Here is a 13,170-nt window from a genome sequence, read left to right on the forward strand (position 1 = left end):
AAAAAGAATAGGTTGGGATTTGCACAAGGGAAAAGCCAAATCAAGATGGGGATTTAGAGAGTCAAAAGAGAAGGAATGAGAAATTCAACAATCACTCTTAAGTTGCTGTTGGAGTTTTGGCAACGGAGATCAGAAAACAGTGTGGGGGGAGAGGATTAACCCATTCTTCTCCAGTACTGTGATCACATCTGAATGACTCCTCCTCTCCGTGGCTGCATTTAGATTTTTGGTAAAATGCAGGCGATCCTAACCATGGCTTTCCCCAGTGGGCCAAATAGTACCCCGGGCTCTTTCAGTTCAGCAAAATGATGTAGGGGACAGAAGACTGAAGACATGTGAAAATGACAATCTGAACTGGGCAATCAGGAGTTGAGGGGAACCTGCCTGACTCTCACACAAGGTGGGGACTTTAGGCCCAACATGTGTATTCTGTGACGAACCAGGGTTAACCAGGTGTGTGAGAAGAAGAGCACTGTTGTTGTGGGTCAGCCAGGGCTCAGCAATAGCAAGGATTCCTCGGAGAAGAGGAGCTCTGTGTAGCCAGCCCTGAGTCAACAGAAGCCGACCAGCAAGAAAATGAGCTGCAAGCTTGTCAGGGGTCACAGTCAACAGCTGTTGAAGAGCCACCCCCACCCTCCAGCCCCGCAAGAAAATGAGCTGCAATCTTGTCATGGATCACAGTCAACAGCTGTTGCAGAGCCATCACCACCCTCCAGCCCCAGCTCAGCAGGTGAAAGTCCTCTGGTATCACTTACACCTTTAGAGCAGCCCTCTGGTATCACTTACGCCTTTAGAGCGCCATAGACGGAGACTGAGAATGGAGCTACAGGTGAGACGTCGAAGTGCATGTCTCTTGGCCCAAGGCCAGCTGTTTGCTGATAATGAGCATGAGTTGTTTCAGGACTGACCCTGAGTAGTTGGCTGAAGGCTTGACAATTAGGCAGATGTCTATAAAGCCACCCAAAGAAGGCTGCTGGGCACGGACACAATGCATATGCTGACCTGCTGCCACTGCCTCGCCTGGTGAATCCCTGTCACTCTGACTGCGAACTGAACAACTTTGCTCTGCTAAATCTCTGGACCTTTGACATTGGACTGAACAATACTGCTTGATCTCTGGAACTCCAACCCTGGACTGAACAACACTGGACTCCCGAACCCACTTTTAGCCGCACCTCCTTTGGCCAACAGACCAGGGTGTGGCCAGCAGGTATTTGCAGCCTGCCAGTCGGTACAGCTGCCTTAGCACAGGGATCCCCAACATGGTGCCCATGGGTGCCATGGCAACCACCAATATCTTTTCTGGCACCCGCCCAGTATTTTTAAGAAGTGGGTTGGGACAGGTAGGGCTTTTGCCCAGCAAGGCTTCTGATTCACTATTGGAAATTTGATTGGCTGTGCTACAAGACTGGAGTAACTACAAGAATTTATACTGCATTACTGAAGTTAAGTGTAGCAATCATTTTGTGGCTGGCTCTGCCTCCTGATGGAAGCCATTTTGTGGTAGCCGTTTTGTTTCTGCATATTGTGTCAGAATTCCATATGTGCCCGCAGGCTCAAAGAAGTTGAGGACTTGCTAACAAGGATTCCTGCCTTAGCACTTTGAGACATCAGGCTGTTCACTACTATTAATTTCACCTCTGGATGGAGTAAAATGATTGGTTAGGGGGTGGAAGAGTTTGACTAAGAAACAGTCCTGGGAAAGCTGCTGGCAGGAGGCGAGAGTTTTCAGGCAGACCACAGACCAGATTTCAAATGACAGCATCATATCGGGGGAGGATAATAGAAGTGTCAACGCAGAATGGCCTCAGCACCATTTCAAGGTCGGTTATCGATCACCACATAAATCAAGCTGCCATTTTTTTTTATCAAATGCCCCCCAGTGGATTCTAGATGCTGGGCTAATGGAAGACAACAACCTCAAGCTTCACTTTGGAAAGCCTTTGAACAGCGGATATTTAATGTCTGAATTAGTGCCCCTCCCCCAAAGCACCTTAAATCCAGGGGCACAAGCGGGGTGTGTGTGAGAAAATTAGCTGAGGAATTCCTTCTTATCTGTCCTGCTGTCATAAGGGAAGGCTCCAAATCATGGGGGGTCACTGGGCAAGATGCCCTCCACCATCCCCACAGGAGGGTTTCCAGGTCTCCCCTAGCCTCCAGTGGGGGATGGGGAATAGGGTTGCCAGGTTGGGAAACTCTGGAGAGGACAGGGACCTCAGTGGGGTACAATGCCATAGAGTCCCCCTCCAAAGCGTACATTTTCACCCGAGGAACTGCTTCCTCTACTCTGAAGATGAGCTTTTATTCCAGGGGATCCACAGGTCCCACCTGGAGGCTGGCATCCCTGATCCCCACACTATATGCCACCCCAGCATATGTGCAGGGACACAGACCCTTCTGTCTGTCTGTCTGTCTACCTACCTATCATTTATCTATCATCTACCTGACCGTCTGTCTATCATCTACCTGTCTACCCCCCCCACCCCCCAGCCATCCTGCTGTCCATGCATCCGTTCATCCATCCATCACATTTTTATGCCACCCTTTCTTCAGAATTCCTGGCACCTCACATCCTTTTTAGGGGACTGTTGTCATTCCCCACAACATAGGGATTGGTTCCTTTCTAATCCCATAGTTTCCTGTGATTCCTAGAGCTACCCATTATCACTTCCAGGTTGTAGCTGGAAGTGATGCAGTGACACTGGTGACATCATACACACCTATGTCCCCGCCCCCTAACCATCCTGATGGTTGCCAGGCTCGTCCTGGCAAGCCTAGGAGCAAACCATCCAGCTGACATAATACAAGTACTCTTTTGAGATTTTCTCAGATGTTTGAGTTTGGTGCACCAACCACATGTAACATGAGCGCACCCTACCCATGAGCATCCTTATACAAGGCAATGTGTATGTTTCCCCAAGCACATACAGCTTTGGTATGTACAAAGACATACCCTCAAAAACCCAATGTTCCATTTATGTGTACCAAAGCAGCATAAACATGGAAAAATACACACCTCCCCCTATTCAAACAAAATCATGACTGGGTCTGTCACAAAGATTGTGGGTAGTGCATATGGTTGCAAACTCCAGTCTGGGAAACTCCTGGAGATTTTGGCAGTGGAGCATGGGAGGGGTGTGGTTTAGGGCAGGGACAGACTTCAAAGCGGCCGTTTTCTCCAGGGAAACTGCTCTCTGTTGCTCTCTGAGGACCAGCTGCCATTCCAGGAGACCTCCAGTCCCCACCTGGAGGCTGGCAACCCTAGATAGTATGCATTTCTGTTACACATGCTCCAAAACTGACCATCTGAATGGGCTCTTGATTTCTGGGGACAGGGAACAGGGAAGGAAGTGGGAAGGGACAGGAGCGAGAAGGAAGAATGAAACTGGGGAAGGCTGAACGAACAGAAGCCCAGAAGGCAAATGATCCACGTCCCTATTTGCGTTAGACTCCTTATTGTAAAACTGTTTTAAAAATGCAATAAAAATTGCAATAAAAAGGAGGGCACTATAAAGACACTAAGCAGGATTGCGATTACGACAGCAGTAAATCCTGGCAGAAGTGGAGATTCTCTCATCGTGTTTTGCAAATGTCCCTTATGTTTTCTGCAGCGACACAAAAAATCCCGACTGGACCTTACCAGTCATCCAGTCATGAGCAAGTATCCCTGCATCTCTGATTATTCTAGGTCGGTTGCTGCTGAAATGGCAAACTGCTGCCCCACCAAGGGCCGGTTCCATGTTTTGGAGGGCCTTGGGCACAGAGAGCCCAGAGTGGACCCCCTTGCCTACTATAAGGCCACCCTTCCTGTCCACCACCCATATGCCCCTGCCTGCCTGTGCATCCATCCTTTGTCCACTTGCAAGCTCTCCCATTACCTACAGTCACACCTGCCCACACTGCCTGCATGCCTCCTCCCTGATGGTGATAGAGTGCCACTGCCACGGCCACCAGTAATGAACACATGAAGCTGCCTTGTTGTTACCCAAAGAAGCAGTCTCCTATTTTACTGGGGGAAATTGGCTGAAGGAGACAGAGCGGGAGGGGGTAACTGGGTTTCTCCACCTATATATACGGGGATCTTTCCCTTAGAGAACTCTTGAAATAAACCAGATGTTCAGCTGGAAAGGGTTTTATTGAAATAGGAATAAAAGGGCAGAACACACGCATACAAACACATGGGAAACACACACGCTAGCTAAAAGAAAATCAGGGAGGAGATGGGAGAAAGCTGTTTTGGGGAAGGCTATAGTTACCAGTCTCAAAGAGCGAGGTCCACAGAGGCAGCAGCAAAATGACCAGCATTTCATGGAGAAGGCCCATACGCAAGTGGGGGTGTGCAGAGGATCAAAGGACACACACACACACTGCACTGGTGTTTAGGGACTCCAGATATAGGGCAAAATGTTCCCTGGGGCACGCTGATGTGACAAAACAATAACTGAATGGGGTTTTTGGGGAGTTGAACATTGATTTGGGGAAACCTGATGGGTTTCCCTGAAGTGAGCTATAGGTGTTGATGGGACTTGATGACTCTTCAAGTACTGGATGGGAAAAGCTACCAGGTTTTGTGAACAGTGTTAAGTGTTGCTTAATAATAATAATAAGAAGAGATTGGATTTATACCCCGCCCTTCACTTGGAGTCTCAGAGCGGCTTACAAACTCCTTTCCCTTCCCCTCCTCACAACAGACACCCTGTGAGGTGGGTGGGGCTGAGAGAACTCTGACACAAACTGCTCTTTTTCAAGGACAGCTGTGCCAGAGCTTGTGACTGACCCAAGGTCACATCAGCAGGTGCAAGTGGAGGAGTGGGGAATCAAACCCGGTTCTCCCAGGTTAGAGTCCGCACACTTAACCACTACACCAAAATGATGGTAAATGGGTGAGGGAAGTGAGGCTGGGTGTGGATGAAGTTAGTCCAAGGTGAGGAGATAGTTTCTCAGGAGACCCATTGTCCTAACTTATGTGCCTCCCTAGGGTGGGGAGGAGGTCGTTAGCTGGCCAGCCGCTCTTTCCTACACTTCTAAGCTATATGTCCAGACTTGTCTCTGGCTGACATCCATTTGGTGTTATTTTGGGCCAGGCAGTGAATTGCACTTATGATATTTGAAATGATATTGTTGGAAGGGTGTTTATGACTTTCTAGCTATAAACTGCCTCTCGATGAGAGGAAGGGTCTGACTGCTAACACTGCAAAAGGGAGAGCAGAAAGAGATCCTTTCTCTCCCTTCCCCTCCAAGCTGGGCAGGGGCGGAAGCAATGCAGGGATAGGAGAAAGCTCTGGTCTCTTTCCTCCTCTGCAGGCCAAGCTGACAGCTTGTGGTGGGGAGAAGAGAAAGGAAATCCCAGTAGCTACATTCCAGGTTTTATGGGATCCTGAAGACCGGCATGCACCACGACATTACAGCAACATCCGTTACATGGAATGCGACCCTAAGTGGAATTACACCAGTCTAAGTGCACTGAAAGCAATGGAGTTAGAAGAATCACAGAATCTTAGAATAATAGATTTGGAAGGGATCTCCAGGGTCATCGAGTCCAATCCCCTGCACAATCCAGGAAATTCACAAATACCTCCCTCTCCACACCCCCAGTAACTGCTGTTCCACGCCCAGAAGATGACAAAAAACCTCAAGGATCCCCAGCCAAACTGGCCTGGAGAAACATTGCTTCCTGACCCCAAAGTGGCAATCAGCATTTCCCTGGGCATGTAAGAAAGGGCCACGAGAACTAAGCACTAATGCAACCCTTCCTGCCCTACCTCTTATGATCTGCCTAAGTTCACAGAAGGCTGTAATTATGCTTAAGACTGCACTGTTGGTTGGTTAGGTTGATAATGTTCCTCTTTCTAATTGGGTAACTTTAAAAAAAAAGGTAATTAGATTTAATACGCCCTGATCTGGATAGCCCAGGCTAGCCTGATCTTGTCAGGTTTCAGAAGCTAAGCAGGGTCGGCCCCGGTTAGTACTTGGCTGGGAGACCACCAAGGAAGTCCAGGGTTGCTACACAGAGGCAGACAGTGGCAAACCACCTCTGTTCATCTTGCCTTGAAAACCCTACAGGGTCACCATAAGTCAGCTGGGACCTGACAGCAAAAACAAAAAAGTTTTAATACGAGTGCTTCCAGAAATATATATTGTTACCTTGCACACCCATATGCCTATACAATTCCAAATTAATTTAATCAATTAATTAGCTCACATCTCTGTAGCTATACATAAATCCAAAATCGACAGATGCATCCCCCCAAAATAAACAACTTGATAAAAACGGCAGCGGGCAAGTGCTTGTTCCCATTTATTTTGTTGGACTGTTTCCATTCCTCTTTTCCGCTTATCAGAAAGAGTCCCAACCAAAGCATTAAAAAAAATCATAAAATGACAAGCAGCATAAAACAACAGCTTTTAGGAAATCCCTCTGGAAGACACACATACAAGAGTGCTAAAATCTGTTTCAATGAGTTACCTAAAATAAAACAGAGCAGGTGCTGTCTGGGCTCGTGATGGATACATGGCAACCTGACAACTTTCCGACTTTAAAGTGATGGATGCCTGGTGACCTTTAGATTCCATAGTTCTTGCCTTCTGAAGGCCACAGCGACTTCTGAGTTATTTCGCTAATCTTTGCTGGAACCAAGACACCCCTTTTCTGTTTTGACAGTTAATGCCTGGCTGAGAGTCAAGGCTAGAAGTGTCTAGTTGTTATGAAAACTGAAACAAGCTTTTTCAGTGGAGACTGCATATAAAGCGGGATGGACTCTCAAGGAAGGGAGTCATGGCTCGCAGAGGAGAGAGCGAGAGGCATTTGTGCTAAAGTTCAGAAGCTGTATACCTGGTTTCTGCAAATCAGTGTTTCAAACATACCTTTCCTGAACCCAAACCCAAAGAGAGCTTTCCTGAAGGAATGGTTCTCATTCTGCTTTGAGGCTTAAACAGAAATCGCCAAGGTATCTGGGCTTCTCATCAAGAGTTGCCCTTACTTCTCATAGTTTGCACCCCCTCACAGAAGGGCTGTACGTGATAAGGGTCTCACGTGAAAGGCACGCATGAAGCTGCCTTATAGTAAATCAGAACATCGTTCCATCACAGTCAGTATTGTCTACTCAGACTGGCAGTGGGGCTCCAGGGGCTCCGGTTAGAGGTCCTTCATATCACCTACCAGCTGGTCCTTTCAACTGGAGATGCTGGGGATTGAACCTGGAACCTTCTGCATGCAAAGCAGAGGCTCTTCCACTGAGCCACAGCCCCTCCCCTAAAGATAAATAACAGGTGTGAAAAATTTCAATATATATTGAACCTATGCCTTATACTAAATCAGACCCTTGATCCATCAAAGTCAGTACTGTCTAATTAGTTTGGCAGCTGCTCTCCAGGGTCTCAGGCAGAGGTCATTCACATCACCTCCTGCAAGACTTTTAACTGGAGATGCTGGGGTTTGAACCTGGGACCTTCTGTTTGCCAAGCAGATGCTCTACCACTGAGCCATGGCCTCTCCCTATTGTTGTTCTGGAACTGTGGTACCACCAAACTGAAGCTCTCATTCCCAGACATCACTCACCTAAGATTGGGAGGCAGAAGCATTTAGAACAGGGATAACCTACGGGAGACTGTCCTCTTTCATGTAGGAAAGAATGTCTCTTCTGTTGCTAGCGGTGCACAAATCATCCACACTAATGAAAATAATCTTATTTTTTTCCTACAGAGATATTTGATTTTAATAGGGCAATCCATGCAGATTTAATCAGCTAATTACTCTATTAAAACTCATGTAATTAATTGACTTCTTTAATTGGGTGACAGCCCTCAGATAAATAGGTCTGGGACTCCAAGGGATATAGATATTCATTGAGCTAAGAGGAGACCTGGAGGGAGATTTTAATTTGCTTTGCCTCTTGACCTGCCTGAAAAAATAAAAATAAAATACATGTCCAGTTTTTGTTTCTCAGTTTTCCCCTGATTAACCTCCCCACTCATTATCTCTAGTTGCAAGATCCTCCTCTGTTCATGCCCTTGCTATTTTATTTATTCAAGTAGGTATACCCATGGGTCATTTCCTGCAGGAGCGCACAGGAGCGGAGCTCCGGCAGTAACGAGCTCAGGGGGTGGGCACATACAACAAGCCCCACCCCCTGCTCCCAGCAGCCCTCAGTCAGAGCAAGAAGCAGCCAGGTAAGTTGCAGAGCTCCCCCTGGCCCAAAACAGTCCAGTGGCACCTTTAAGACCAAGTTTTATTCAGGTACAAGCTCTCCCTCCACTGGGAGGACAGATCTGCACATCCCCCCCCCAATAGCTAGCAATCCAAAACAGTCCAGCGAAGCCTGAGCGGTGGATGTTGCCTTCTGACACAGTTCCGGTGATGTCAGGGGGTGTGGCATGTGCAAATGAGTTACGCTAATGAGTTATGCTAATGAGCTCCTGCACCACTTTTTCTACGAAATGACCCCTGGGTATACCTGTGCTTATAACTATTAGATCACCACTGTGGCTTAATGCAACAGCGAACCATCAAGGATCAAAAAAATGACAACATTGATGCCAATGCCATAGTCCTCCAAGGCAAATAAAAACACCACCATCTGCTCAACCACAGTCAAGGTGAGCCAGGCCAGCAAATGTGCCCTAACAGAATATTCTGAACTGGTTTCTTAACAACTAAAGGCAACAAAGTCATGCTGGACACGTTCAGGAGAAGGTTCCACAACTTTAGTGGATCCATTGAAACAAACCCTAACACCCAGGGTTGCCAGCTTTGAGTTTGGGAATACGTGTAGATTTGAGGGTGGAGCCTGGGAGGGAGGGGTTTAGGGAGGGGAGGGACCTTGGTAGGGAATAATGCCACGCAGTCCACCTTCCAAAGCAGCCATTTTTGCCAGGAGAAGTGGACCAAATGCTTTAAATAAATAAATAATAAGTGGTTTATGTAGTCAGGAGATCAGTTGTAATTCCAGGGGGTCTCCAGCCCCCACCCGAAGGTTGGCAACCCAATCACTCTTCTTGCTTCACCTCTAATACTGGGAGCAGATCAAGGTCCAACGTATGGCAACCAATCTGGGAGTTCTTACAAAATATTCACAATGGGAACACACAAATATACCCTTTCCATTTCTGTTGTGTTTTGCACACCATTGTGGCCCTGACCTGGATGGATAGCCCAGGCTAACCGGATCTCATCAGATCTCAGAAGCTAAGCAGGGTCAGCACTGGTGAGTGTTTGAATGGGAGACCACCAAGGAACTCCAGGGTTGCTATGCAGAGCCGGACAATGACAAACCACCTCTTTTCAGTTCCTGCCTTGAAAACCCCACAGGGTCACCGAAAGTCAGTTGTGACTTGACGGCCTTTTCCACCACCACCACTACACCATTACGAGCTTTTCCACTTTGTCTATTATTTTGTTTCTCATTTTTTGTTTTGTTTCAATTACACCCACTATACACCATATATGTTTATAAGGAACAGATGCTAAAAAAGTATCAATTGTCATGTTGATAATCCTATTGATTTAGATTGGGGAGAACCCTTGTCAGAAAATGCAGATGCAATGAAAACATCCCTACTTACCAGCCAATGTTGAACTCAACATGAGCATCGAAGAAACCAACCACCGGGGACGTTGCTGCTTTCCAGCCCTGGATTCTAGCTCGAATCAGGCCCTCTCGTTTGTTGTTGCGCACTATTTTCACCAGCCCTGGATATCTCTTGTGCACATACTGGTCCAAGTTAAACTTCAATTCCACTACAAAAGAAAGAGACAAAAAGATTTTATTGGAATTCATGTCCATTTGTTTCGCATCCTCCATTCCAATACAATAAAAACTGCAATAAAGAAGGCCAATGCTATGCTGGGGATTATTAGGAAGGGTATTGAAAACAGATCAGCCAATATCATAATGCCCCTATATAAATCAATGGTGAGACCTCATTTGGAATACTGTGTGCAATTCTGGTCACCACACCTTAAAAAGGATATTATAGCTTTGGGGAAAGTGCAGAAAAGGGCAACTCGAATGATAAAAGGGTTGGAACACTTTCCCTATGAGGAAAGGTTAAGGCGCTTAGGGCTCTTTAGCTTGGAGAAACTACGACTGAGGGGTGACATGATCGAGGTTTATAAGATTATGCAGGGGAAAGAGCAGGTAGAGAAAGAGGTACTTTTCTCCCTTTCTCACAATACAAGAACTCGTGGGCACTCCATGAAATTGCTGAGCGGTCGGGTTAGAACAGATAAGAGGAAGTACTTCTTCACCCAAAGAGTGATTAACATTTGGAATTCACTGCCACAGGAAGTGGTGGCGGCTACAAGCATGGATGGCTTCAAAAGGGAATTAGATAAGCATATGGAGCAGAGGTCCATCAGTGGCTATTAGCCACAAGGTACAGATAGGGGCTCTGGGGCAAGTGATGCTCTGTCTTTTTGGTGCTTGGGGGGGGGTCAACAGTGGGAGGGCTTCTAATGTCCTGGCCCCACTGGTGGACCTCCTGATGGCACTGGTATTTCTGGCCACTGTGTGATACAGAGTGTTGGACTGGATGGGCCTTTGGCCTGATCCAACATTGGCATCACTTATGTTCTTATGTTCTTATCTCTCTTTTTCTGACTGGCGGGTCATCATGCGAATAATAAAATCAACGCAGTGGAGCCATCCTGAGACAAGTTAGTGGTCTTTACTTGAATAACTCCCCAGACAGACAGAAAATTAAACAAAACTTTTTCAAAGTCCTTAATTGCCTTTTCAATGAGGGCTAAATGTTCTCTGGAAGGGATGGGATATTGAGAACATCTGAGTGTCAGTTAAGAGATATGAGGAGATCAGCCTGCAAGTCTCTCAAAGCTGGAAGAATCCAGAATTTTGGAGAGTGGGATTTCCAAATTATTCCCATCTCCTGAGTTCACATTTTCTACATAAAGCAAACCGATGGAGGAATTGGAATGATATTAGGATTACCCAGGGCTATTTTTGGGCAGGAACGCACAGGAACGGAGTTCCGGCTGGCTCCCAAGTTGGCCACACCCAGCAGGAACTCATTAGCATAATAGGCCACACCCAACAGCAGAAACTCATTAGGACTGGCTACATTAGGGGTGTGTGGCCTAACATGCAAAGGAGTTCCTGCTACAAAAAAGCTTGGGTTTTGACAACAAACAAGGTAAACAGAATAAGAAGCAAAAGGTGGGTGTGGCTGGATAACCACACTTCTGGTAACATGGGGGTGTGGCCTAATGTGCTAATGAGTGTTGCTGTCAGGGGTGTGGCCTAATATGCTAATGGTTTTCTGCTGTTGGGTGTGGCCTATTATGCTAATGAGTTCCTGCTGCGCTTTTTCTACAAAAAGAGCCCTGGACCAGATTGTCCACCATGGCACTCTCCTGTCCTTGCTAGCTCTCCCATGCTCTTGCTTGTGCTCACAGCAGGAGAAAACTAGGAGGGGATGACGTCACAGATGTGGGAATGTCACTTCCAACCACCATGTCCATGACACTCTAGACATTTCTCTAGTCTTTATGGTCTTTACCACAAAGATTGAGGGAATTCGTAGAGTGCCACAGTGTGTTTGTGTTTATTGACATGGGTGATCACCATAAAATGACATTCTCGTATTAATGATGCTTCTTCTCCATGCCCCGGCTTCCAGGTTTCCAGAGGCTGTCAGAGCAAAGCTGGCAACCCTAAGTGATATAGATAAAACCATCAGAGATGCCTAATTTGACCCACTGCATCCTAGGACAGACAGGTAGAGTTAGTGTGTCTGTCAGAGGGAAACAGACAAGTTCACTTATGAAGCAAAGGGACGCAACTCCTTGCCCTTACGGTGTAACATCAAATCTGAGGAAAAGATCCAAAAAAGAACTTTAGTCTAAGCTTCAGCCAAGCTGAAAACTGTTTATTTCACTGGGTTAAGAACTGAGGGTCAGTTTCAGCAAGATTAGTCAGTAGGTTGAAGCTGCCTGTCTAGCCAAACAGAAAAGGAATGTTGCTTCTAGGAAAAGGAGAATATTTTCTTCTTAGCTATTCAGTGGGTTCAATTCTGAAGGGACCCCTGGACTGGGTGAAAAAGGAAACGGTCTTAGACTCCTCTAGAGTCAAAGGGAAAGTTGTCATCCCAAAGGAAGGGAGAATAAGTACAGGAAGAAAGTACTAATCTCCAGGAAACTAAGATAGTTATTTGCATCTTTATTAAGACACACTGTTGCTGCTAAGAAATCTCCAAGACAAACAAACCTCTCGCTGTTAAGAACTGAGTCTCTAAGAAACCAAGCTTCAACAATATTTTGTAGCCTGTTTAAAATATCATCATTTGTAAATACAACAGAATTTATGTCAGTTTTCTCATTCCCTGCCTATTCCTACTCCAACTGTGCCCGTTTAACAAAATCATCATTCCTGTTCGAACTTTACTTCATGTCAGGTGCCATTTACAAAGGAAATGACAAGTGGACTCCTGCTTATCTATAATAAATCTCTGCCCTGGCCAAAAGCCAAATATCTTCTCTGCCACAGGATGGGACACTCAGAAAGTCATAAACCGTTTATTACCACATGCTACCAAGGTGCTGCTCAGGCAGAGTGGGGAACAGCTATTTAGTGTTTTGGCGGGAAAATCTGACTCACAGAAAAAAATGTAGCAGGGGTCCATCAGGCTACCCATTAAGTTCCATGGAGAGAACATTTCTATGTGTTCATTTTGGGAGGGGTACTGCATAAGTGCCCTTTCCAATCGCATGAAACAGAAATTCTGCAGGAGTGATGTGCAGAAATCAAGACAACAAAAGAGGACATAACTCAGTGTCAGAACATGTGACTGGCATGCAATCTCCACAGAGGCAAACTCATGTAAAGGAGTGCTTAGTTGCATCCAAATAATTTTTTAATTAACAGCTTTCTCTAGGGACAAATGGTGGCAAAACACATGCATATCCTACAAAACAGACACAAACAAACAAACAGCTGTTGCATATGTTCACCGTTGTCACTGTTGTCGTCCACCAGAATAATCTCCTTCAGCAAGTGGGATGGTGTGTGATTCACAACACTGTGCACCGAGCGCAAGATGACAGACAGGGCCTCATTGACAAAAATAAAGACCACCGAGATCTGGGGGAGGTCCTCGGGGTAGGACATCTGCTTGCACCTAGAGAGAGCAAAGGAAAAGCTAAGAGCCACCGTGTGC

The 13,170-nt window shown here is 46.3% G+C and overlaps 1 protein-coding gene across 1 annotated transcript in view; it reads right to left on the reverse strand.

The window, feature by feature from the left end:
* The window catches only part of LOC107120403 (polypeptide N-acetylgalactosaminyltransferase 9), a gene marked incomplete at its 3' end in the record, with an annotated part of 190,948 nt that overhangs the window by 39,719 nt on the left and 138,059 nt on the right, over positions 1–13,170 (reverse strand). The window contains exons 3-4 of the mRNA XM_015423091.1: positions 12,965–13,131; positions 9,562–9,736 (exon numbers count right to left, since the gene is read on the reverse strand). Of these exons, the coding sequence (XP_015278577.1) occupies positions 9,562–9,736; positions 12,965–13,131 (342 nt within the window). The remainder of the gene's footprint in view (positions 1–9,561; positions 9,737–12,964; positions 13,132–13,170) is intronic.

The sequence above is a fragment of the Gekko japonicus genome, unplaced genomic scaffold (genome assembly GCF_001447785.1).
Source record: "Gekko japonicus isolate JY-2015 unplaced genomic scaffold, Gekko_japonicus_V1.1 scaffold395, whole genome shotgun sequence".
Classification (NCBI taxonomy): domain Eukaryota; kingdom Metazoa; phylum Chordata; class Lepidosauria; order Squamata; family Gekkonidae; genus Gekko; species Gekko japonicus.